The sequence below is a fragment of the Alosa sapidissima genome, chromosome 9 (assembly GCF_018492685.1).
Source record: "Alosa sapidissima isolate fAloSap1 chromosome 9, fAloSap1.pri, whole genome shotgun sequence".
Lineage (NCBI taxonomy): Eukaryota > Metazoa > Chordata > Actinopteri > Clupeiformes > Clupeidae > Alosa > Alosa sapidissima.
Genome location: NC_055965.1, coordinates 10,218,245 through 10,243,272, shown reverse-complemented (window position 1 = coordinate 10,243,272; position 25,028 = coordinate 10,218,245). Strand labels below are relative to the sequence as shown.

The following is a 25,028-nucleotide window of genomic DNA, read 5'->3' as shown; positions in this document are numbered from 1 at the left end:
ACGATGCACTGCGCATAGAAAGCAAGAGCGGTTGAGGAGTGAGTGGACCACCACCACACCCTAGCGGTGGAATTGTATAGTGTTCAAACTGTATTTTTAATGTTTTCTCTAAATAATATGTGAAACGCACACCTACTGTTTTTTTAGGGAGGTGCTATAGCCACTGGTAAACAGTTCTAATGGTAAAGAAATGCTGCACACTCTGGCTCCATATGACAAGTTTAGTAGCCTAAAGTGGCAGTGTGTGGCACTTCTATACCCTTCTAATGTGTTCTACGCCATATAAACATCAGTAAACTGTCTGGCCAAACCCTGGCCAGCATCCTAAAATGTTATGGTGAGGTTTTTTTTTTTTTGTTCAAATAGCAACAACAATTTCAATTTTAGCTTTAATCAAGAATCTTTGGTGTGAACAGCAAAGATTCTAGAGCACTCTGCTCTAAGATTTTTGGTGAATAGTGACTGTGATGTCATAATACACAATATCAAAGTCTGACATTCTTACTATTTGAATTCCAAGAAGTGCAATGTGTCAATTTCAGATCACTCACTAAGGACTTACACTAAGCCTAGGCTACTAAGGAAGATGTGACACTCTGCTAGAAAATAAGGTAAACCTATGGGAATACTCATAATTTGATTCACTCTCACATGTATTGATTTTAGACTGCTTTTAGACTCTACTTTTAGAATACTGAACATTGATAAGCCAAGATTTGTTGATAACTGCAAACATAACTGCAAACCTAACATGGGTCATGAGAACATTAACATGGGTCTGTCAGCAAGTGTCAAAAGCACTCAAGCTGGGGGCGCTAGTGAGCATAGACTGTATATAGCACCAGATGGAGTAGACACGTTTTTCCTGAGCTCCTCTCCATGTTATAGAATAATTCGATATTTAATTTAAAATTCACCAGTTTACCCGACCTTTTGTGACAAATGACACATTTATCCATATCACTGCAGCTAACCAAATATCCCAGATAGCAAACATACACTGGGACGGAACTGGGCCACACCTACCACAACGTCCGGCACGGATCTGCATAATGGACCTGATCCGGCGTCCAAACGCACATCGGTCCAAAATTGGTCTGGATCCGTTTGACGGATCTGGTGCCAATAAGGGCTAAGACTGGCCCAGTTCCGTATGATAGTCTCTGTTACTGACGTGTTCCAGATCTGCTTATCATATGCAATACGGGTCCGCTTATTGTGGTGGTACGTACGGACCCGTTTATCAGATATCAGTCGGCTTTATTTTGACATGTGAAATGTGATTGGCAATTAATTATCCTGAAAAATCTGTTTGCTAGGCTACACATTTGCTAACAGGTTCGTTATAGGTTCACCCAGGCTAAAGTTCGTAAAGTTTTCCCAACAGCTAAACTAACAAACATAAGCTAGGCTACTAACACAATATAGGGGGGGGGGGACTTTATACATAAGTGTCTTATTATTATTTATTCAACAACCTGGCTGTAGAAGTGCAATCCCAGACAAAGTTTAAGTCGTGTTAATTCCACTCCAATTCAGGCTGTCTTCCTCAGCATCTCCATGATCAATCTGAAACAACACAAAATAAACATTAGCCATTTATTCCTTTTTGAAAATAGGCTAAGTCACAATTACACTCGTTTTTTTATCATCAGTAATCCTGTTAGCGTTATCACTGTTTTTCCAAAATAGTTATTGTGATGGCTGTTTTGCTCAAGATAAGCTATGTCACATGAACGTAGACTACTAGGCTAGACTTCTAGATTTCAAACATCCTTATATGATTGCAGATTTTTTCTTTTTTTTTTCTAAAGACATTGTTTTGTTTTATATCAGCTGATTGATGCTGATTAGTAAAATATTCTGTGATTTGTCTTTAAGTAAATTCAGAAGCCCAGTGGTAGGACTAATGCCATGGAGAACCATGGCACATCTGGTGAAGGTAATCTAACATTCAGTATTTTTGCTGATTGTTGATATATGGCTTGGTATATTCCATGTGTGTGTATTTAAATCATATAAATTGCATAAAAAGTGAAATTTATGCAAGTATATCAGTGGGATTGACACGCAGAAGTTCAGATTGTGTTTGTTGTTGCTGTTGTTGTTGTTGTTGTTGTTGTTTGTTCACTCATTCCCTTCCGATTGCCCTGAGCAGCCTCTACTCCAGAGACTCACCCTGATGTCCAGCCCTCAGAGGGAGGTCTTCTGATGGCACCCACCAGAAAGATGCCTGAGGAGCTTTCACCTCTCACAGACTACCTGACCGATCTAACGGAGCAGTAGGCTGTCCTTTTCTCTTTGTAACATAGAGAGCATGTTAATTCTGCAGAAGCACTTCAACACTGACATTTTGTGTGGTCATAGAACATGGCTTACAACGAATAACATTATCTTTGTTTTCCGAAAGGGAATGGGTGGCCTTCTCTCAGGCAACCGCCGACCCTGTAAGTTGTCTGATGTACTAGGTCTACTCTTTTGTAGATTGTTCGTCAAATCGTCTCCTCGTTAAATTTAGACTTCTTGTCTTCCGATTCTGAACAGGTCACAAAGGCACAGTTTTTGAAACTGTGCGTGAACCTGGTGCAGCATGTGACCATGAGCTCAATGAACGCGGTCGTCCCCGCGCTCATAAAGCTGCTGACAGTGGACCCGCAGCAATTCCTGACCTGTTCAGAGACGCACTACTGCCTTTTAGATTTGGAAACAGCCGGCCCATCGCTCAGATGGAGTGACGAGGGACGGCACGTCACAGTGCTCAATAATGCCATGCTGATGAAGGCTAGTACAGAAGGGAGCAGTGGTCAGACTCAGGAAGTGACCCGAACACCTGACTCTCGCCGCTCTGCTGAGGAGAGGTATGTTTATTTACACAAGGATGACAGAAGATTTTCAATGTAAAAATGAAATATATGTTGCTGTAAATGTCCCAAAGGCATGAATGCCTTTGTTTGATGCCTGTCATCATGTCATAAAGATTAAGCCTGATTTTGATGATCTTATTCAGGTCCCAGCAGATCTCATTCCTAGATCAGTTTGGCATCACAGAGGAAGGCATCCGACAGAGTGTCCAGGCAACCTTAAAGGAGCTCAACGTGGTGGGCTGCCCATCAGCCACTGAAGAGTTGACCCATTCCATTGTAAGGGAAGCTATGGTATGGGTGAACACTAGTCTAGCTGAGTTCAAAAAGGCAGCTTCCAGTGAACCAGGGAGCTCAGCCCTTCATGAGATCTTCAACGCTGAGGAGTTTGTCGAGAAGGTCAGCATTAAGCTGGATAGTCGGAGAAGTGCGGAGGATGCAAGGCAGTCCCTTCTCTGCTGGAAGAGGTGCTCTGATGCATGCCCTTCTGAGGAAGACCTGGACCCAGTTCTGTCCTCAACAGTGAGTGACTCAATGACAGTCATCATTGACACTATCGAGTCGAGCTTAAATGAACAGGATGAGGATGACTGTAAGAACAAACCTGACAAAAACCTGTTTTCGTCTATCAGGCAGGCTGTGAAAGCCTTTGCATGCCAGAGTGCGTCTCTGTCTGAAGTTTCATTTTATGACGAAGAAAACCAGGGGGATCATATTGAGTGTATTTCACAAGTAACACTGGACAGTCTGTTCAGTTCAGCTGTTCAGCCAGGAAAGCGACCATTTTCCTTTGATGATTTCCGTCTGAAGGCCAACAAGGCTGTGAGAAGTGTTCTGGTCATTAAAATGAAGAATTTTGACTCTGTTCCCCCAAGTTATACGCATGTCTGTGCCACTGATACCCCTGCCTCTGTAGACGCCCCAAGAAGTAAAACCGAGCATTCACCAGAACCCTATTGGAAACCTGTTGAGGAGGCTGCCTCACTGGTCATTGAGAACTTTGTGGAAGAGATTAAGGCAATCGCGCAATCAGCAGAATGTGTGGATGAAAACGAGGAAACAGCAGTTGAGACTCAACCTGATGATGCCTCAAGTATCGAGAAGATGGAGCCTAATGCTGAGAAGAACCCAGCCCTGTTGGCAGCGAAAAAAATCTTTGCTAAAGTCCAGAAAACGCTGGAGGACTTCTTCATACAACTACCCACTGAGCTGCATCTGCACCAAGCTATTTCTGCTCCCAGCAGTGACGAAGTCTCTGACCAAAATCCCCAGGAACCAGGTGAAGATCCTACCCAGGACTTCACTCAAATGGCTAGCTGTCGCAATGAGCAGCTACCTCAGGCCAGGACAGTTAGCCATCTGCAACTCCACCAGGTACAAAGTGAAGCAGCGCAGTCTGGTCACAGTGCTCTAAGTCAACCTGACCTTGACACCTGCACACGCAATGTGCTAAAAGGAGTAATAGCTTCTTACCATAAGCAGAAAGAGGCCGCTCAGCCAGAGGAGACATCACTCGATCCATCAACAACGCCCAATGATTATGTACGGAATGTAATCTCCCAGCTGAGTAATATCACCTCCTCCTCAATTGAGGACTCGCTCTCCATTGTGTGCATTCAGAATCTGTCAAGCTCCACATTTCAGAGGAATGCTTTTGACGCCGTTGTGGATGTGCTTGTCACGTCAGTCCAGAGCAACGGCACTCTCCGGCCTTTTGTGTCCAGTGACAACATAGAGGAAAGTGCCGAGCCAGAGAATGACACGTGTGCCTCCTCTCTGCCACAGGAGGCAGAGATTGAAAATGCAAATGCTGCTGCCTCGGAAATTGTCGACCAGTTTGAAAAAGACCTGCGAAAGTGTATCGAGTCGCTCCAGTCGCTCAGAATCACAAACCAAAGTGACATGGGCTCTATGGAACCCCTGGGGACTCTGAGGAGCACAAAGGAAATCCCTAAGCAAGAATTTACCTCTGCTGCCTCAAAAGTATATCACAGTGTGCAAGTTAAGGTGAGAGAGATTTTTGCCCAGTTGTCCTTTCAGAGGAAATGGCCCTATACACGTTTGGAGGAAACGTCTTCAAAGGATTACATATCTGACCTATCAAAAGGCAATGCTGCCCGATCTGGCTCTCTGGATGTTACAGAGGTTATGCCAGAGACAACTGACCTGGAAGACTGCACTAAGGAAGTAATGGGAGAGCTTATTATGTCTGTTAAAGAGCAAATAGCAGAAGACCAGATGTCTTGCACTGAAGGAAAGACACCAACATCAGGGAGTTACCTGGCAGGGAACATCATGCTGGAAATCGAAAACAACTTTGTGTACACATCTAGTCCTTCAATGCAGAGTTCAGCCAACAGACAATGTTCTGCTGAATTAGTCCTTCCGATAACTGAAATAATGCAGAAACTCTCAAGCGAGGACATTCAGACAAAAGCAGTGAAACAAGTGAGCCAGGTTTTACTCAACTCAGCCAAAAGCAGTGGAACAGCCTCCTCCCTGCCAACAGAGTCAACTGCATCTGATCTCGTTGGCACTGTCGTTGAAGGCATTCAGACTCTGTTTCAGTCCACATCATACAATGCAATGGATAACACCATTTCTGATAGCAAAGGGAAAAGCCAGGGAGGTTCATCTGTTTTGCTTAACAAGTCTCAGGTTGGGAAGGAGGCTTCTAAGGTTAAAATCTGGTCAGTCACAAGAGAGATATTTGAAAGCCTACGGAGGAAGGTGAAAGATTTTATCACCAATTCCCAGCTGCATGAATCTAAGGTCGAAGAGAAGGTATGTGCAAAACAAGCCATTAGCAATGTGCTCGTTTGCATTCAGGAAGAAGTTCCGAATTCTGGAATGTGGGGAACTGATTCTGAGCATCTCCATTTGTTTCATAACACGATAAACACAATGCTACAAAGTCTGGGAGACATGGACGTGCAGAGGCCTACTTCAGCTTCCTCCTCTGTTCGAAAGGGCAAGCACTCACCTTTGCCTCAAGAGACTTTACTTGGGGTAGTGCTCACCTCTTCCGAAAGCCCTTTCCCTTACATGGATGGCGAATCTCTTCGGGATACCATGGTTGACGTTGTGAAAGTCGTACTGGAGAAAGTTGATGACGGGGAGGCTTCTTTGTCATATGCCCAAGGTCTTACCTCGGTTGCACGAAGCCTTGAGAGATCGTTGTCCAGCAGCAGTGTCAACTCATTTTCCCATGACCTCATTGATCAGATCTATGGTCTTTTCATGAGGAGCAACAACTCAACTCCGAGACAGTGTGTCTCAGATTCTGCACTTTTGAAGCACGAGCATGAGAAAGCGTCAGGGATGCTAACTGCCTCTGAAATACTTCAACTCTACATTGAGGAGAGTGTCAAACATCTTTTTCTCCCCTGTTTCAAACTTCCTTCCCCTTGGGATGGGGTTAAGGGAGGCTCACAGCAACAAGCCCAGACCTCAATCTCTTGCCCAAGCAGCCTAACTGACGTAGCATCAGACACTCAGGGCAAAATGGCCGCTACGAAGTCCCCACCACAAATCCTGAGTGACACAGTGGGCCTCGTCGTTGAAATGATGGTGAAAGAGGTCATGAGTGGTCTGACCCGGGCACTGAGCCCAAACAGTGATCTGGAGGCAGTTGAAGAAACATCTCATTCATCAAATTTGAGAGCAACAAAGAGCTTCAGTTCAAAGCTCGCAGAACCACAGATGAGTGCTGGGACCAGTGAAGGTGTCCAAATCACCCCATGGCCAAAGGCCTTTCCCATGGACACGGATGACTACACTGGCCTTGTGACTATACTGGTTGTTCAACTGTTGACAAAGATAAACTATGGATGGTTCTCCTATGACATGGTCAGCAAAGCCGGGGAACTCATAAACAAGGTTGTTGCTGCGTTCAGTGCCTCTTCTGGCATTTCAGCAACAGAACCCTATCCTGAAGATATTAGAGAGCACAGGATCTACAGGGCTGTCTACAGCAATCTCCTCACCGAGTTTGGATCTGAAACGGATCTCCTGAAAGCCATGGAGTCCAATCGCCCATCGTTTCAGACGTCCATAGTCACATCACTTACTAAGGAGCTTCTACAGATATGTGACACACAACCTGTGAAGGGGAAAGGAGAGCGTGGGATCTTCCAGAAGCTCAACATTGGTGGGAAGGTAAAAATTCCTCATGTAAACTCAATAGTCATTTAACACACCCATACAATTGTGACATTTTGAGAAATATGATTTTTGTCAGTCTTTCATTGCCAAGTTTGGGCTTTGATCAAGGCTGGGTTTCGACTTTTGGTAACACTTTACTTAACAGTATTGATATCGTTATGTCATACAAGTTTATGACTTGTTTATGACACGTTCATGACAGTGTCATGTCACTCTTATGTCGATACTGTCAAGTAAAGTTACAGAGCCGACTTTTTTATGGACCTATTGCTATTACCAACATGGCGGCTTTTCATTCTCAATTAGAATGTCCCATCACAGAGCAGAAAACAGTGGCATTCCTCCAACAAGGATCAGAGTGCTCTCTCCACCACTGCTCTCATGGGTAAGGAGACCTAGTTTCTTACATTTCTGTATAAAAGGTTTTTAATAATATGACATAGACATTTTACAATGATGTTTTCTTTTCTTGGAGAAGTTTAGCTGTGTTTCATATTTTAAAACTTTTATTTTGGTAGCTTCAGCCAATATGTCTTCATCCAGTGAAACCCCACTGATTGAGCAATCATCTAGACACTCAGAGAAAAGCAGAGATGCCCGGATGCCTAAGAAACATTGCTGTTTTATCAAAATATTCTCTGCCCTGAGAGGGGAGACATCTTAGATAAACCATGGTTCAAATAAACTAAATAAAGTATTCATTTCATAGGCATTCTTGTCCTACATGGTGTGACCATATCTTGGGTAACTTACTAGCAGAGTGTTAGAGGCTTAATAAAATAGTCCCTAGTTCATATTTATGTATTGTGCATGGCTGTGTCTTTTGGCCATTTTGTTTTAACTATTTGGCCGCTAGACTGTAATTGACAGCAGTACATTGGTAAGAGAAGTGGTTACGCTATATAAGCCCATTCACTTTGGCTTTGTTTTCTAAATACTTAATGGGGGTAATAATAATTATTGCTTTTGGAAGCTGATATACTAAAAAACTAGAATGCATGTGATGCTCACTTTATCTAAGGTAAAACTTTATTATCTTAGAAACATTTTATAATATTCTACTTACAATCAGTCTTTAAACCATCAATTAAATTACACAATTTGAAAATATTCTGTAAGTACCAGTAAAATTGCCAACGAGTAAATAAAAATCCAGTGTAAAATGCATCTAAAAAACAAAAACAAAATCATGAACAAATAATTCACTGAAACACTATAATTCACTCACACTATGAAACAAACAGTATTTCCAGTGTCTCAGCAGGGAAACAATACTACATTTAAAAACAATAAAATAAAAATAATGATGTATGTGTAGTATATGTAGAGACTATCCCCATCCCAATAGCCCAATTCATCATTAACTGCTACAATATGTGGTACGCTCCACCGGTACGCTCAAGCCAATCCAAACTTTTCTCATCTGTTGTTCCTCGTTGGTGGAACATACTGCCAGTTCCTACAAGGGCAGTGACATCCTTCTCCATTTTCAAAAAACTCCTGAAGACCCAGCTCTTTAGAGAACATCTCCTCTCATAGCAACACTTACAACAAGTCTTACTGATCCTAGCACTCACCAGCCGTCTTAAACTGACAAGTCACTGTTAAAAACAGCACTCACTGATGCACTTATTCTTACTGTACTCTAATGTTTTTAAATTGTCCTAAAATTGTTGAGAATTGCTCTAAAACTTAAACTGTTTACCATGTTGTTAGTCGCTTTGGCTAAAAATGCGTTAGCCAAATGTAATGTAATGTAATGTAACAATATAAAAACAATAGAGTTTTAATTTCAAATGAACTGGGTTGCTGTCTCTTCCCTTTTAGCTCTGTAATTGCAGAAAATGTCTATACATGTCAATCATTTTTATTTACATAGAATATGTGTAACACACCACATTAGATATAGTTTAACAAAACCAACTGACAAAAAACCCCCAAACATGCAGCATGACAAGGGAGGATAGCAGCTGTTTGTGTAAATCTAGTAAACATGAAGATTGTGCAGAGCTAATTCATGTAAGTGCCACGCATATGTTCTGTTTATTAAGCACTAGTCAATGTAAATGTCAATTAATCTAAAAAGAAACCATAAATAATATCCAAAATGGATGATTTTTTCCCCCCTCTCAATGTGCTTTTTTTAACCAAGCGAGTAAGAGTATGTGTGAATATTGAATTGATGTAAATGCAACAGTGATGCTTCATATTGCATTTAGATATGTTGTATGACAAGAATGACTTGTTACTCTATGCTTTTAACTGTAAAATGAACAGTGACCTGTACATATGCTTTTGGATAGATATCTACACTCTAGGTGAACTACTCGGATGCCACGCTCTGAAATACTGAAAAAAAAAAAATCTGATTCATGTTACCACACTAAGTTCCAGTGGCCACTGACGTCAGTGTTATTACATTGGTAGCACTAACAATGATGATGTACAATCTGTGAAATTGTGAAGCTACTTCAAATCAATTATGCACAGTTGTAATCTATGTATCATGCATGTTTGAAAATGCCACTAGTTTGATGCTGTCTTTTCTCTATGTGTGCTGATGTTGTTAATACAAAATATATCAGTGTTCCAGACCTCAATACAGAAATATTTTTCATATTGTGCCTTTCATTTTTCAGTCTTAGTATTGACAAAATCATGATAAATGGCAAAAACATAAAATTATGAAGATGTGTACAATTCCCAACTCTTCTATTGTACACAATGGCAGCCAGAGTCTAAATGACCTTAAGATTAAATCCTTCAAGTCACGTGTAGAGGAATAATAAATAGTATTAAATCCATATTATTGAGACACACTTTCACAACTTGACTTTGATTTATCTACAATCAAGTAAACGCATCTTCAAAATATTACAAATCATTGACTCTGACTGAGAAGTGGTGTCTGTTGTTACTCATCACAGTCATTTTTGGTCTTGCTATTTTGTGGTAGAACTGAGACAAAAGTGATCTCCCCTTTAACTTGTCAAGAGGCAGTGGTGATTCCAAATGCATTCATACATGTATTAAAACACTTTGAACACAATGGTAACCCAATGGTAACCCAAACCCACAGGAAATGCCGCAGTAGTAACAGTAATGTAATCGTGCGCATCTTCCACCATTGTCCATTCTTGAGTCATCATCGCTGTCCCATTCAGAAACCAATGTTTGCCAAAAAAAATGGCCAATATAGTCAGTCTGTACTTAACAATTCTACCAAGAGTCAGTAGACTACCAAATAGAAGGGTACTAGAAAGACACCTTTGGAACATTTACATTAGTGGTCAATCAGTGTCTGAAAAAAAAGTAAGACTCTCTCTAAGTGTTGATTGTCTTTCGGCCTCTAATGCTTCTCCACTGATTGCGAATAGGAGATGTGGAGATGCAGTTAGCTCAGTTTGCCCGCCTGTCCCGACATTGAGCCCAGGCCGGCGTCCGGCTCACTCTTGAGCTTGCGAGGGACCTCAGCACCGTCCGCCGTTGCAGGGGCCCCGTGAGGGGAGGGCGGGGATCCAAGGGCGTCCAAAGGAGTGTTTTTTTCCTCCCTGGCGGCGAGCGATTCGTGCGTCCGCATGTGCTTGGTGAGGTGGTCGTTGCGCATGAAGACGCGCGTGCAGACGGCGCAGCTGAACTTCTTGGCGCCCGTGTGCGACTGCATGTGCTTCTGCAGCTCGTCGGCGCGCGTGAAGCGCTTGCCGCAGAACAGCCAGTTGCAGACGAACGGCCGGTCGCCGCTGTGCCAGCGCAGGTGTGCCTTCAGGTGCGACGTTTTGGCGTAGGCCTTGCCGCAGCCCGGGATGTGGCAGTTGTGCATGTGCTTGCGCAGGCGCCCGTCCTCGCCACCGCCAGACTGACTGCCCAGCTGCTCGGCATGAACGCAGTTCGGGCACCGGCACACAGCCTGACCAGACGCCCGTGAGCCCGATCGCCGCTGGGACTTTGGTCGAGGTACAGAAGTGGCGCCCTCTTGCGGCTCCTCCATTGTGTACAGCTGCTGTTGCTGTTGCTGCTGCTGCTGTTGCTGCTGTTGCTGCTGTTGAAGCAGCTCTGGAGGTCCGAGGGGCTCCATCTTGAAGCCGTCCTGGGAAAAGAGGTGCGGGTGGGGGGTCAGGCCAAGCTGGGCGGGAGGCAAGCTGCACAGCTGGGCCTCGTGGCAGTATGGTCCCAGCGCCGACTGGAGGCCCATGGGGCCCCCCTGGCTCATCCCCGACAGCCCGACCCCGGGGCCCGGCGGCAGGTCCATCCAACTCCCGGCCCCCGGGTGGAGGTCCCACCAGGACGATACGTTCATGTCATCGGCGCTGCCACCACCAGGGGGAGCTGTCCTTGGCCAGGGCTCATATGGATGGGCCATGAGAGAGAGTGCACGGTTGAGGTAGCCCGTAAAGAACAGATGAGAGATAGATGGAGGGATCTCCACAAAGCAGTTAAGACGAGAGACAGATGGATGCTTTTGTCTTCAGGAAGCAGTTTGCATCACCACATTGTTGGAGAGCATTAGAAAAGGCTGGTCATGACAAGCAACCTGGGGAGACAATAAAAGAATGTTAGTGTGTGTAAACACCAGTGTTTGTGATCTCTGAATGCTGGCAGTTCTATGGTAAGGCTTATTCGTCTGATGCTTTATATGGACATAAATTATTTTCCGGATCTGCATGTAAAAGTGTATTACACTATACTGTCACTCAGAGAAGTCTGTAAAACTAATGATGGTAAACATCAAGCCAACCAACTGTAGCCATTGATTCATGCTTGAGCAGATGTGCAAGCACAAACAAATATAATGCAATGCACACACACACACACACACACACACACACACACACACAAACACACGCCAGTGGGCAAGCTCATTCTCACACCCACCGTGTGGTCATAAAGCCAGGGCAGACATGTTTGGGCATGAGCCCCCACAACAACACCCCCACCACCAGCAACACCCCCCCCCCCCCCACCAACCCTCCCCCACCCCCCCACCTGACAACGCATCTGCTGCCAGGTACTTCCCACGGATGACAGACACAGAAGAGAGAGAGGGGTGGGGGATAATGAAAGAAAGAAAGAGGGATAGAGTGCAAGAGAGGGATAGAGAGAGCAAGGAATAGAAGAGTGCAAGAGAGGGATAGAGAGAGCAAAAAAAAGAAGAGAGACAGTGGAGGAGACAAATCGTCGTTGCTGACTCGTTGAGACAAACAGTCGTTGCTGACTCTGAGGCCTTTGCCAGACCGGGTGCTAGTGGGATGAACTAAAGCTGTTTGGGAGGAGAATAGGAAGAGTGGGAGGGAAAAAAACAGAGAGAGAGAGAGAGAAGTGTTGACAGGAGCAGGCCCAATGCATAGGGTGGCAGAGAGGAAGACGACGCAAGGGGAGGTATGGCTTCAGGCCAAGCTCTATTTGTACGTCTGTTGGCTGGCTTTTTTTTTTCTCTCCTTTTTTTTTTTTTTGACGACGGGGCCCGGGCAGACAGCAGAACCTGTTTTTTTTTATGAATCACACATGATTTACAACAACACAGCCACAGGGGCGTGTCGGGGAGCGAAACGAGCGGTGAGGAGGAAGGAGGAGACCGGCTGAGCGGACGATCGAGCAAGCAAGCGTCCACCAACCCCCCCCCCCCCCCCCCCCCGCCTGCGCGACCGGCAGCAGGAAGTGTTGACACTCGTAGAGACAGTAGACAGCAACAGGGCCTTTTCAAAAGCATGAGAACAGAACGGCAACCAAAACACAGGGCGCAATTACATTATCCGTATAATTACACGCGCCTCTCCGGGGGTAGAGCTTCCTAGAAGCAGGGCAGCACAATAGATGCTATCAGTGACTCGTTACTTTGTTTACTTGGGCTTTACATCGCAGGTTCCGTTTTGAAAACGGATGACTTAAACTCAACCTATGGAGGGAACGCTCCTATTCCCATCCCACTATCATACATTACGGCACACACATGGGATAAGCATTGGGATGGAAATGCATCTTAGGATGGAACAAACTTAGGTGCTTGTGGCTCATTGGTCATTAGCAAAAGTCAATTTCCAATATTTTCCAATATTTTTCTACATTATTTTGATATAAGGCCAGGGGATGCAAGGCCTTGGGAGCCTAAGAGGCTGAGAGAGTCTTGACTCGTTTCTGATCATGTAACAGGTCAAAATGGAGTATTTGAAAAAAAAAAAATTTGAAATGCTCTTTCTTGCAATTTTAACCCTCTTTCTTTAAGGCCATAAAAGCCCTGTGCTTCAACAGTAAGCATGAAAGCAAGTCTTTTTTTGCCCAAGGCCAAGGTCTGTCTATGTCCACAAATGTATTCAATATAAAATAAGATTTTTTTTTTTTATCAAAGTACACAAAGACCTCAGGAATCCTCAGTTGATATATCTGAATGTATCAGACGCACACATAGCAGATCCCAGCAGCCCAGATGTCCAAAGCATCAAGGAATGAGCCCACTGCCGAAATCAGGGAAGTTCTCAGACACTCGACAAAAATTGGCGGAATCGTAACAAAATCGTAAAGTGATTAGTTTGGAATTCTGTAATTAGAAGTCTGGAGTTAAAGGTCAAACTGATTTATTTCACGTCGCCCCGGAGCCACTGTGTCACTGCCCTGTAATTTCCTGGGAATGCAAAGTCAGACGCTCAGACGCACACACACACACACACACACACACACACACACACACACACACACACACACAGACACACACGCACACACACACAGACATACATGGAGGCATCCTGTGACTACTCCCCACCACCCATAAACAAACGTCTACCCTCATTCACAAAACTGAAAAAGAGGAGAAGAGAGAGAAGAAACAGTGGTGGAGGGCAACATCTCCACGGGGTAACAGCTGCTCCACTGCTCCACAACACCCGGGGGCAGAAGAGGAGGAGGAGGAAGAGGAGGAGAGGTGAGGACAGACGTGGAGGAAGAGCTCCAGGACAATGACTGGGCAACACCCCCCCCCCCCCCCCACCACCCCAAACACACCCACCCACCCCAACACACACACACACACACACACACACACTCCCTGTCATAAAAGCAGCCTGACAGAGATCAACCCCAGCCTCTCATTTACAAGACTCTGGAATGGGGTGCCACAGACAGGATAGAGCCTGGAACTCTGGGAAAAAGTCATGTTCAGAGCAGGAACGAGGGCCCACACTGCACAAGACACACACTGTTTGCATACAGATGCTTAATCAGGGCCGTTCTCCGTTGTAATGGCTGGATGAGTGCTCAAGAAACACAGCGGTTCAGAGAGAGGACACCAGTGTGCACTTCAATGTCCTTCTGACAAACACATCTGTTGCGTTAGACATTCACGGTGTTTTTCTGTGTATCCAGAGTGTAAATAGTGACAGCCCATAAATTACATTGAACTGCTCTGACCTCTCGACCACGGTGCTGTGATCTCTCTCTCTTTCTCTCTCTCCCACTATCTTTCTCTCTGTCTTTCTCCATCAAACAAACATCTGACAAAAATCACATTCTCACAGAGGACAACTTCAACTACAACTGTGCCAATATATGCCAACAAACTGGCATTTTCTTATCTATGTTGACCAACTGTCTTAAGACTTACAACATTTACAAACAGATCCTTATTATTTGAACAAGCCATGTTGTCCATAAAATTATTCTGTACAGTAGGCCTATATCTCAGGGCTTAGCATGGCACAGTGAACGGCTAGCAAATGAATTGGTTCAATTATAAATTGAAAAAGGTTATGACATTAATTATTATTATTTAATAATTCATTTTAAATTAAATATTAAAACAAACTAGCCATCTCTGTTTTATTACTGGTCTGGCCATCTCTGTTTCATTACTGGTCTGGCCCTATGGCCAGCACCAGCAGGCAAGTCCAGGGCCAAATGACTCTCCCAGTACAGTCGCAGAGTAGGCTACTGGCTTGATGGAGAGTGTTACTGTAAACTGAATTACTGGAGAGTGTTACTGTGAACTGAATCCACTGAAAATGAACTTGAGCTCAAAAGCATCATGTCTGATTCATCAACACACACAGCACATTAGTTGTCTTTAGCACATAGAAATGGAGATGTGTTTTCAACTAAATCAACTCCACTCCATTATGTTCTGCTCTATTTTATTTTAAATGAAGAAAAATTCAGAAAACTTCTGGTGGCACTGCTTGACTGGCGACACAGACTTTGATTCATTTCTAATGTTTGTTTGTGATGTTTGTTGTAGTATTTTGCTGTGTTGTCTGTCTTGTGAGTTTTTGATTGTATTGTAGGCATTGTATGCAGCGCAAGACAAATTTCCCTTTGTGACAATAAAGTATATATCAATATATAAATCAATATCATTTTATTCTACTCAATTCTATGTTATACAATCGATCCAAAGACAGATACACTGCTGAGATGATTTGAAATAGTGGAAATGCACTGCATCGAGATAAAATAAACATCACTTAAAGTCAGGTCAAAGCTGTGAGCCCTCAGAGATTAGGCTTATATAGTGAGCTTTTGTGAAGTGAATGTTTGTAAACTTGCTAATGCAGGCAGTGGTGTTTGCTTTAAGATCACTGCCAGCCCAGCCTGTTGTGTTGTGTATAAAGCATGTAAGAAAGATAAAGTCAGCAATGACTGAATCTCAATAGGTCTCCTGTAAACCATAAAACTTCAACACATAAACATAGGCACTAAATAACATTTTGGGCCAGTCATAACAGAAATTCGTAATCAGATTATGCCACATAGGCTACAGTTTTTTCGTGTTGGCTACGTTAGCGCTTCTGAGGACATGACAAGTTTACAAATTATTTAGGCCTACTTAAAATTCCTATAGGCCTACCGTACTGTCTACAGGTGCGTGTACAAAAAACAAATACAATCTCTTCTAAAATCCTGAATCTCTTAAAATGAAGTGCCATAGCCTACTAACACATTTCAGCGAGTTACATTAAGTCTCGAAGATGTAATGATACAACAGCTAATTTCAAAATGTGAGCAAGTCCTCGGACAAACTCTGTGAGCCTATGACACATAAAAAGTGGTGCAAGTGGGCTACACTGATGGGCTACTGATGGGCTACACTGACCTGACAAGCGTGGCCCATTTCCAATCTGACATGCAGGAAAACTGAGAGGATGCAACAACATCCTAATGGTTATCATCTGAGCAGATCCTGCATTACACTCGAGCTTCCACATTCATTAAGGTCCGAGCATTTTTCTTTACCTGCTTCAGGCGAGGCTTTCTCGATGTATGGGAAAGGTAAGCACAACCTTTGTCATTCGCATGGAATATAACTGTAGACAGGGGTCCCTTTTCCAAAAGACGTGAATGTACCCCTCCACTTAGATGTTCAAGATGGAATTCGCATCATCTTCAGTGTCAAACATTCTCTGAGAGGCAAAGTTTCCAGACGACGCAAGTTGTCTTTCGGCGCAAAGTTGAGACACTCAACCCGACGAAGTTTATGATAGAGCTTTGTAACCGCGGCGCCTCCAAAGCCCCACCTATTCTTGAGATCACTCTTTGCTTTGAAGATGCGATAGCGAGGCTCAGGTTATTAAGCAAGGAAGTTGAGCGCCTCTCAGAGCATTAGAAGTAAACTTTACACTTGTGTAATTGACAAAAAATTTACAATTCCTGACAGTGACGCACAAAGCTGTGTCATTCACATAATTATGTAGGCTACTGTGTTAGTTTGAAATATTCCAAAAATGAATTAGGCTATGCAATTAAATAACATTTATAATCTAAGACATCATCTCCCGTATACTGTATTTCCATTAAACTAGACTAGATTTCCATAAAACTAAACTAGCCTTATGATCTGATTTGAAGGTTAGGCCTATTTAAGAGAGAGCTGCTTTTAGCAAGTGTGAATACATTTTTGTAGTCTCTTTCTTGTAGACTACTGAACCAACTTCTCTTCTTGTGTACATAGATATAGAAAAGTGTCCGTATGCCTCCTCCATGACTGGTCCCTTGTCCTCTGAACTTGTTTGTCCAGGGGAAGTTCAGGTGAAGACAGAGTGCTTTCAGCTCCCAAAACAAGGTAAACTGATGAGAGGGGAGAGAGGGACTAGGCTACAACAGAATTAAGGAATAAACAGTCCAGAGATCAGGTGCTTTGATGACAGGATGACATGTAAAAGGCTTCACGGTTCATAAATGTTTTAAAAGTGGTCAATGAATATAGTGCTTGCTTAATGAGTCCATGCATTTCACATGGAAAGCCTTCTCGTGTTGAGCAGAACCGGGCTCTATACTCTGCTTGAGTTCTTTGTCACATTTCTGCCACATTTGCCGTAAGAACAGCAATGAGTGTTCAATTATGAGAGCTTGTTGTCATTATTTTTTCTCCTCACATTCAGTTTCCAAGCTTTTGCTTTGATTTCACAAAATGTAATAAAGGCATTTTCTAAAACAGCCAGATAGGTTTGCAGTTCAAAGGATAATTGATTTTTGTGGTCAGGTACTTCATGATTTAATGTCCCATTTAATGTTCCAGACATTTTTCAAGACATTTTCTTTAATCTTTACCTGGCATCTTGTCAGAGTATATTTCTATCCAAATAGATGTATTTCTAACCTTAAAACCCCTATTAAAATCATATACTAGTTCTGCATGTTAACATTTCTCAACTGATGTTAGTCCATTAGTCCATATCAGTAAACTTTATCACTTTATAATAATTTTGCCACATGACATGATACTTGATGAAGCTTTTATTGGTAGCTGGGTAGACATACAGCGTTCAAGTAGACATACAGCGTTCATAGTATGACTCACCACCATGCTACATCTGATCGTTTCTTAATTCATGAAGCTCTATCTGTGGTTTACTGCTATGAAGAGAAGATGACGATTGGGGAAATGTCAGTTTGTGTTGATAATCTGTGTACGAACTGAAGTTTTATTTTTCTCCCCTTGCTCATTCAATTCCTTTCCTGTCGTGGCATGTTGGTACAGCAACCTCAAATCAACTGACAAACAGAGTCCACAGGCAGACAGGAGGGAAAATAAATAAATCTCTTCCCTTTGCCTTCCTCCATAGCATCACATTCATTGAGATATGGCCTTGTAGTTCTTCATTGTCTCTCAAACGATTTTAGAATCTGTTACTTTCCAGAAGTTTCCAGATGATATCTGTTGCCAACTAAAATTGTATGAGTCGCAGTAACCCTCTTGTAAATGAATATGATAAAGCGATGTTATTACTAGTGTCATATAGATTTCCCTATTAAAAGTATTGGGACTATACTGTCTGTAGACACTTTTCATATTACTGCTCAAATAAGTACACACACACACACACACACACACACACACACACACACACACACACACACACACACACAGTCAAAAAGGAAGTCAAATATCTTGTGAACCAGATCAACATGGCGTCGAACAGGCACTGGAGTGAGTGTCTGCGTATGATCCTTGTGGGCTCGTCCTGCCTCCCTCGGCCGGGAGCAACCAGACCACACACCTTGCCTAAATGGTATTTACCCTGCGCTCCCTGAAGCCAGGCAGGCATGTTACCTTGTGGATAAAATGTTCCCCAACCAGAAACAGACTCTTTAATAACATTTAATTACTGCTCGGTTTACAATCATAACCAGAGGGACTAACAAATTATGAAAAATGGTTTTAATCGATGTTGCTTATTAGACTTTTTTTTTTTCTTTTCAATTCGTGTGATTGCAGTGGCACTTGGCAATATTGCTGATAAGAATATTGGCACTGCAGGAGAATGGTGGGAGCAGATGCCTCATGGAATTGGATCCGTTGTTTAGTCAAGTCAGAGCAGTTCTTGTAAGGAGCTGCCTGACAAGTCTTCATGACAATCTGACAACAGGAGCAAATTGTTTTGTAACTTTCAGCTGGTTGCAACATGCAATTGAAAGTATAACCCCTCAAGGGGACAGCATTTGATGAAACGAAGCCATTTGCAATATGGATATCCCCAAATATCGTAATAGGCTGTCAGGTTTTACTGTAAGACTCCCAGACAAATCTATCCATGAAGTAAATAACAATAAATATTTTGACACTGATGATTTCTTTTCCCCAGCCATGTGTGTTTGTATGTAGCCTACATGAAGCAGGCGGTAAGTCTACATTTATTTATTTGTGAATACCATCTTGAGTTAACAAAGATTTTATCTGTCCATGTCCATTGAAAGTATTCTTTTTGGAACAATGAAGGCTATAGCTATTTGTTTGTATGTCTTTCAGTAACGTTACCCCTCATTGAAATGATAAGATCTCTTCACAGCTCAGCAGCGCACCTACTTCTTTAAAAATGGGAAGACTATCAGTGCACTGCTAAAATCTATGAATGGTAAACACAACCACATCATTGTTTATGTAACATAATGTTATATGTTATAGTTTTTCTAAAGCTATGATGCTGTGAAAGTGACGACCCCCCCCCCCCCCCCCCTCCCCCCTTTAGATGCAGACTTAAGAGGGACTACCAGAGGGGACTACCCCATGTGAGAACTAACTTCCCGTCTGTAAGAGACTGGATCAGGTAAGTAAAGTAAACAAAAAGGACACTGCCTGGCTTCCTCTACTCTTGTTAAGTGTTTAACAATCCCATAAGAGGAACTCATGTTGAAGATGCAAACACACACACACACACACATGCACGTATGCACATGCAGACACTCATTCACCCCACCAAATCCACCCCTTCTTGTTCTCCTCTGCCTGCTCTTTCAACTTCAAACCTAGTCATTTCTGCAAGCTGCACTTTGATTGTACCAAACACCTGTATTTTTGGGGAGAGACTTCCTCGCTCGCTCCCGCCCCCCATCTTTGATTGTTAAACGGCAGTGGCGCCGTCATTTCTGTGGGACAGACACTGCCCAGCACTGCCCCCCCACCACCACACACACACACACACACACACATGCACACACACACATACACACACACAAACACACAAACACACACTCACACACACACAAACACAAACACACACCACCTCCAGTTCCTGGTTGCTTTATCTCTAATTGCTTGTATATGTTTTGACTCTCACATTTACCACCCATGAATAATCCCAGTTTATCTTGACTGGGCCTCCTCTCAGATCAAGGTCTTACCTTACAAAAATTCTGCATATACATAAATGTACACAAACTTTCGAAATTAGTTTGCTCCTATACATACAAATAATTACGCCTTTTGATTTTCTTTTCTCTATTACTCAGACTATGTTTGGTTTGTCATTGTGAATTTGCCTTTACTTTATTTGTAGATTACTGGCTGAGACATTGTAAAACATCAATTAACATCAAGTTAATTACATTGTCATGGGTTATTTTTTGTTTTGTAGTAGCCAGTGGATAAAACCCTGTTTGTTTGCCCAAAGCCCCTTCAATAATCTGTTGACTCTGAACGTCTGGGGGAATATTTGGAGGGTGGGACTATGCAATACTATGGGATATTACAATATAATTTTGGATGACAATGCTGACACTAACAATGATATCTGTGATGACCATTTACAATTGTTTTGACACAATTACGTGTACTTCACATGACACTTTTTGGGGAAATGTTTGACGACGATAACTAAAACCTCACAATACACAGTATCAGTAGTGACATGGATAGATGAAGACCACAACAACAAAACATGTATTATATACTAAAAAATGAGAATCAGATCCTTGATGTTGTCATGGCTACTGCCTTTCCTTAACAACTGAGGCAAAGGTCAGCATAGCCAACTGCTGTAGCAAAGAGCTACTGGAGAGTAGTCATAGCTACAGACACACATGGAGTTTAGAAGCACACACTGTTTATAATTATTATTTATTTATGCATTTAGCTGACACTTACATCCAAATGGACTTACAGATACCACTTTGTTTTAGGGCCAGTCCTCCTGGAGGAACTCAGGGCCAAGTGCCTTGCTAGGACACAACGGTGGCAGCCGTTAATCGAACCCACAACTTTTCTTTGCTACTATATGCCCGGTTCCTCAGCCACTACACTACCACTACCTCTTTATTATTCACTATTGACGGGACTCGTGAGGGACAGAGCTTGGGGATCTTTGCCTCGGCAGCTCAGTCTGCAGACGGCTGCTGCCCACTCCCCCCCCCCCCCCCCCCCCCCTTGTGCCTCTGTAATACCAGGCTTTGCCGGGGAGCACTGATCCCTGCCATCCTGTCATCCTGTCGTCTCTCCTCCTCCACCCTCCCAGATTACCGCTCCGTTCCTTGGCTGCTGACCAGCTGTTTCCAGCCCACAACACTGTGTGTCTTTTCCGGCCCAAGCTGCTGGAGGGTCTGGTCTGGGTTGAGACAGTGCGGTCGGGCAGCAAAACCACATCAGCCCAGAGTGTGTATATGCGCAAACCACTAGGGATGTGTCAAATCCATATAGTGCTATTTGGACCTGATCATCTGTGTCCTTATGTACTTATGTGTCTAAAAGAATGTGTATAACTCTGTAGTAATCCACCACTGTGACCAGGGATGGGCAAAAATACATCAAAATCTATTTTGAAACTAGATGTACCGCATAGCGGTACAAAATTTGACCGCCGCTCAGTCCTGTACATCTGTACATCTGCGAAAATAAATCACACTAATAAATTTGTCTCCATCTTTTACTCCACCCCCTACTCTTGAAACTTTTGTGTATGCTTGTTTGGCATGCCTGTGTGTGTGTGTGCGGCTGCACAGAAAGTAGCCTACTGGCGCTGCAAAGGTGAATAGATTGTAGAATAGCCAAAAAAGTTGTAGCATTGTTATAAAACCTTTAAAATCTTAAGTCTTCAATCATAAGTAGGGCAGTTCATCAGAGTTCATCCATTGCAACTGGATTGATGAAAGGTCACTTACACCTGTAGGCTACATTTTATTTGGGAAAAGCAGAAGGTATCAGCATAATGTTATATTTTTATTTATTTCTTATTTCTTTATTTATTAATAAACAAAAACATCTCTGTCAGTTCCATGCAGTTTTCAACAGCTATCAAAAACAAAGGTCATTTTTGGATGGATGGATTTTTTGTGAATGTTTCTTCTTCTACATAAGATTTTTGTCATCTTTAGTTCATGTGATACTTTATTGTCAATGCACAAATTAAGTAGGCTGTCTAAAACGAAATGCAGTTTTACATCTAACCAGTGGTGCAAATAACTGACATGTCCAAATAGGCCTTCATGAAATGCGTCGCTAAACTGTTCATACACATTTTAACGGGCCAAGTTGAAGAGCTGTTGTCCGTTATTGTTTGTGCAAATATAGGCTAATTCATGTTCCCTTGCATTGTGTAACTGAGGTCCATGGCTAGTCTGGCTTTCATCATACCAAGCTCAATCTTTTAAGAAATCAAAAAATAAATCGCCGGCAGATCAGGCTGGGTTCACCCAGCCTAGTCCATGGTAGGCGCCCGATATTGTTTAATTTTCCGATTGAGATATCCACGCTAAATGCAAAAATGCATCAGGGAGTTATGACAAAACCGTAACTGTTAACAAACTAGATCCTAATAGAAAGCTGTTAGCTTCCCTAAGCTACAGGTATAAGGTAGGCCTATTTACAACATAAAATGTCAATAGGCTATGCTGGCGACACAAATAAAATCGCCTTTGGAAATCAATGGCTTACGCCTCAAGCGGACTTAAGCTGCCACATCGTGGCGAAAAGTTGTAATAAAATTCATGCAGCTCCGAGAATCAAGGAAAGAAGTAGTCACTTCTAAATGGGACCCACTACACAGTAGCTTAAGGTTTGTTGCTAAAGCAGCCATAATGAAAGCCATAATGAAGGTGTCATTGTTTGGATAGGCTACTTCACACACACGTGCTTTTTAATCTCACAGACTACGGTTTGGGCTACGGTTTCAGATTTTTCCACTCTGGGACCAGGTTTCAGAAAAGTGCGGTTTCGGGCAGTGCGTTTACAGGATTCGTTTGGACGCTCGGCCAAGACGAAGCAAAACCTCTGCGTTTAACCTAAAAAGCGTCTCCGTGTGGACCATAGCCCGTTTGAGTTCGTTTAGACAGCGAAACCGCACATCCTGCTTGCGTATCGATGATGTCATCGCCACACCTCAGCTGCCCTGGACTTGCACTTATAGTATTGCCTAACAATACTAGTTTTCATACATGACATTACCTACAATTACACTCCGTTAAGATAACTATCACAACTGATGCTGCGCAGCGCCGATAGCTTATGACTTGGTGGACTGAACACTGTTTTTCCCGGTGTTTTTTTATGCATTCTAGCTACTATCAGTGACGCGAGAGAACTTAAGTTATTAGGAAAGTGCGGTGTAAGTTTAGGCTACATTAATTTGTGCGTAGTGCCAGTGTCATTCATTTATTTTACATGTCTTACAACATATATACATGCATTCACAGTCAAGTGAAATCAGATATAAGCATACAAAGACGCTTAGAACTCACGTTAAGCCGATGGTAGCACACTGAATGCGAATGCACGATTTGATGCAGGCAAAAGTATTGACTGTTACTAACGAAGGTTTTATAGCAATATTATAAATGTGGCGACAGAATAGCCTAGAACTTGGGTAAGCCTTGCGTTTAGTAGCCTAATTTGCGGTGATAGCCAAAACTAATGTGAATCACGGACTATCCTACAACCAAAGAAAGTAAAGGTGATTAGTAGGCCTACCTGCGTTAGCCAAATAAAGGACGGGACTGCACTCTTCACAAACCGTAAAATAAAGTTTATTAGTTTTACAGTTGACTACAGTTGACAGTTCACCATCAGTCCACACAAACAATTCTGGTTTCCTTGCACTAGCCATTTCACCGTAGCCTATTCTGTCTGTTTTTAAAGCGCAAGTTTTACAAGTTTTGGTGAATTTCTGTAAAGACACAGTGCCACCTATAGGCCTGGGGTATGAAGTAATGTGTTGAGTTGTGTTGAGATGGATCCGTTTGGACGCAAATATTCTTGATACGGTTCCAGGGAAGACGGAGGAAAAAAAGATCGGTTTGGTATGTGTGGACTAGGCCTCAGTCTCACGCATATTAGCCATAGGCAAAACTGTATCAGACGGTGTAACGTTAGTAAATCTTCCATTGCACAGAATGATTTTTGTAGCACGTGCAACAAATAATATTACGATTATGTGTACAGCCCTGCCTTGGATACATCTCTCAAAGTGCGCTCTAAAATATTTGGTTTAGATGTAGATCAGCACGGTTGCGTTAATTTTGAAAATAGAGTTGGCCTCTTGAAGTAGCCTAGAGGGTGTTTGGGAATGAACGTTAGCGCAGATGCTTTTTGAGACTTTTTGTGGTCTTAATGCAACACTTTACAAAGCACTGACAGGGCCACCAAGGACTGTGACCAAATCAACAGCAGAAAAAAAACTATTTAGCAAGCAGAAATGTCCCAGCCCGGTGTTTGCATCATAGACAGGTTATCTTTCAGGTATATTTTCCATTAGAAAACCATCGTTAGGGAACGTTGTGGCTAACTTAGCCTACTTAGCTTGTTAGGCCAGAATGAGATGACAGTCGAAAGATACAATTACAATGCTGCTATCAATTTGCTTGGTATAACCGCCGCATTTATAGTTTTCTACAAGCAATCAAATTGGCCTCCATCACTCAACCAATGCTAACGGTAACATTATTGTACCTAGGTCCTTATTGATATTATAAGATTAACGTACCTGCAGTAAAAACCAAGCATGTCCGATAAAAATTCTCAGATTTATTTCGGCTTCAAGAAGAAATGGGAATTACATTTCATGTGAAAATCGTCCTATCCTAGGCCTTAGGCAGACATTCTCTGCGGTAAACTACAGTCCTTGTAGGAAGCGTCCATTGTTTTTCCAACCCTCTTAACTTCCAACAAAATTACGTCTCACTGCAACGATGCGCCATCTAGTGGACAAACGACTACGTATCGCCAATACTGGAAATGCAGCCATGATGATGATGATGAATATTTGGCTTTCCTTTAATCCTACTGAATTTGTAGTTATGTATCGGCTGTTCTAATTG

The 25,028-nt window shown here is 42.8% G+C and overlaps 2 protein-coding genes across 4 annotated transcripts; one reads left to right on the top strand and one right to left on the bottom strand.

Annotated features, from left to right (window-relative positions):
- Window positions 1-75: 75 nt before the first annotated feature.
- On the top strand, window positions 76-7,731 carry LOC121719258. Of its 3 annotated transcripts, XM_042104719.1 has the most exons (9): window positions 76-337; window positions 543-611; window positions 1,882-1,942; window positions 2,159-2,282; window positions 2,411-2,447; window positions 2,545-2,858; window positions 3,008-7,019; window positions 7,332-7,410; window positions 7,544-7,731. In XM_042104719.1, the coding sequence occupies exons 3-9, from the start codon at window positions 1,915-1,917 to the stop codon at window positions 7,687-7,689; spliced, it is 4,740 nt and encodes a 1,579-aa protein (XP_041960653.1). In that variant the 5' UTR covers window positions 76-337; window positions 543-611; window positions 1,882-1,914; the 3' UTR covers window positions 7,690-7,731. The 3 variants fall into 3 exon arrangements, with proteins under 3 accessions (XP_041960653.1, XP_041960652.1, XP_041960655.1); XM_042104718.1 differs by lacking the exon at window positions 76-337 and having other exon boundaries at window positions 498-611; XM_042104721.1 differs by lacking the exons at window positions 76-337; window positions 543-611 and adding an exon at window positions 1,201-1,224.
- Window positions 7,732-9,026: 1,295 nt separating this feature from the next.
- On the bottom strand, window positions 9,027-16,541 carry LOC121719259 (transcription factor Sp6-like). The gene is made up of 2 exons (XM_042104722.1): window positions 16,242-16,541; window positions 9,027-11,556 (listed from the first exon to the last, which is right to left on the bottom strand). Exon 2 carries the CDS (start codon window positions 11,383-11,385, stop codon window positions 10,420-10,422), a length of 966 nt encoding a protein of 321 aa, XP_041960656.1. The 5' UTR covers window positions 11,386-11,556; window positions 16,242-16,541; the 3' UTR covers window positions 9,027-10,419.
- Between the last annotated feature and the right edge of the window lie 8,487 nt (window positions 16,542-25,028).

Coding starts and splice junctions, on each gene's coding strand:
- LOC121719258 (XM_042104719.1), top strand. CDS start 1,915: ATGGAGAACCATGGCACATCTGGTGAAG. Junction 2,859..3,007: donor CGCCGCTCTGCTGAGGAGAG/GTATGTTTATTT, acceptor GATCTTATTCAG/GTCCCAGCAGATCTCATTCC. Junction 7,411..7,543: donor CTCCACCACTGCTCTCATGG/GTAAGGAGACCT, acceptor TTATTTTGGTAG/CTTCAGCCAATATGTCTTCA.
- LOC121719259 (XM_042104722.1), bottom strand. CDS start 11,385: ATGGCCCATCCATATGAGCCCTGGCCAAGGACAGCTCCCCCTGGTGGT.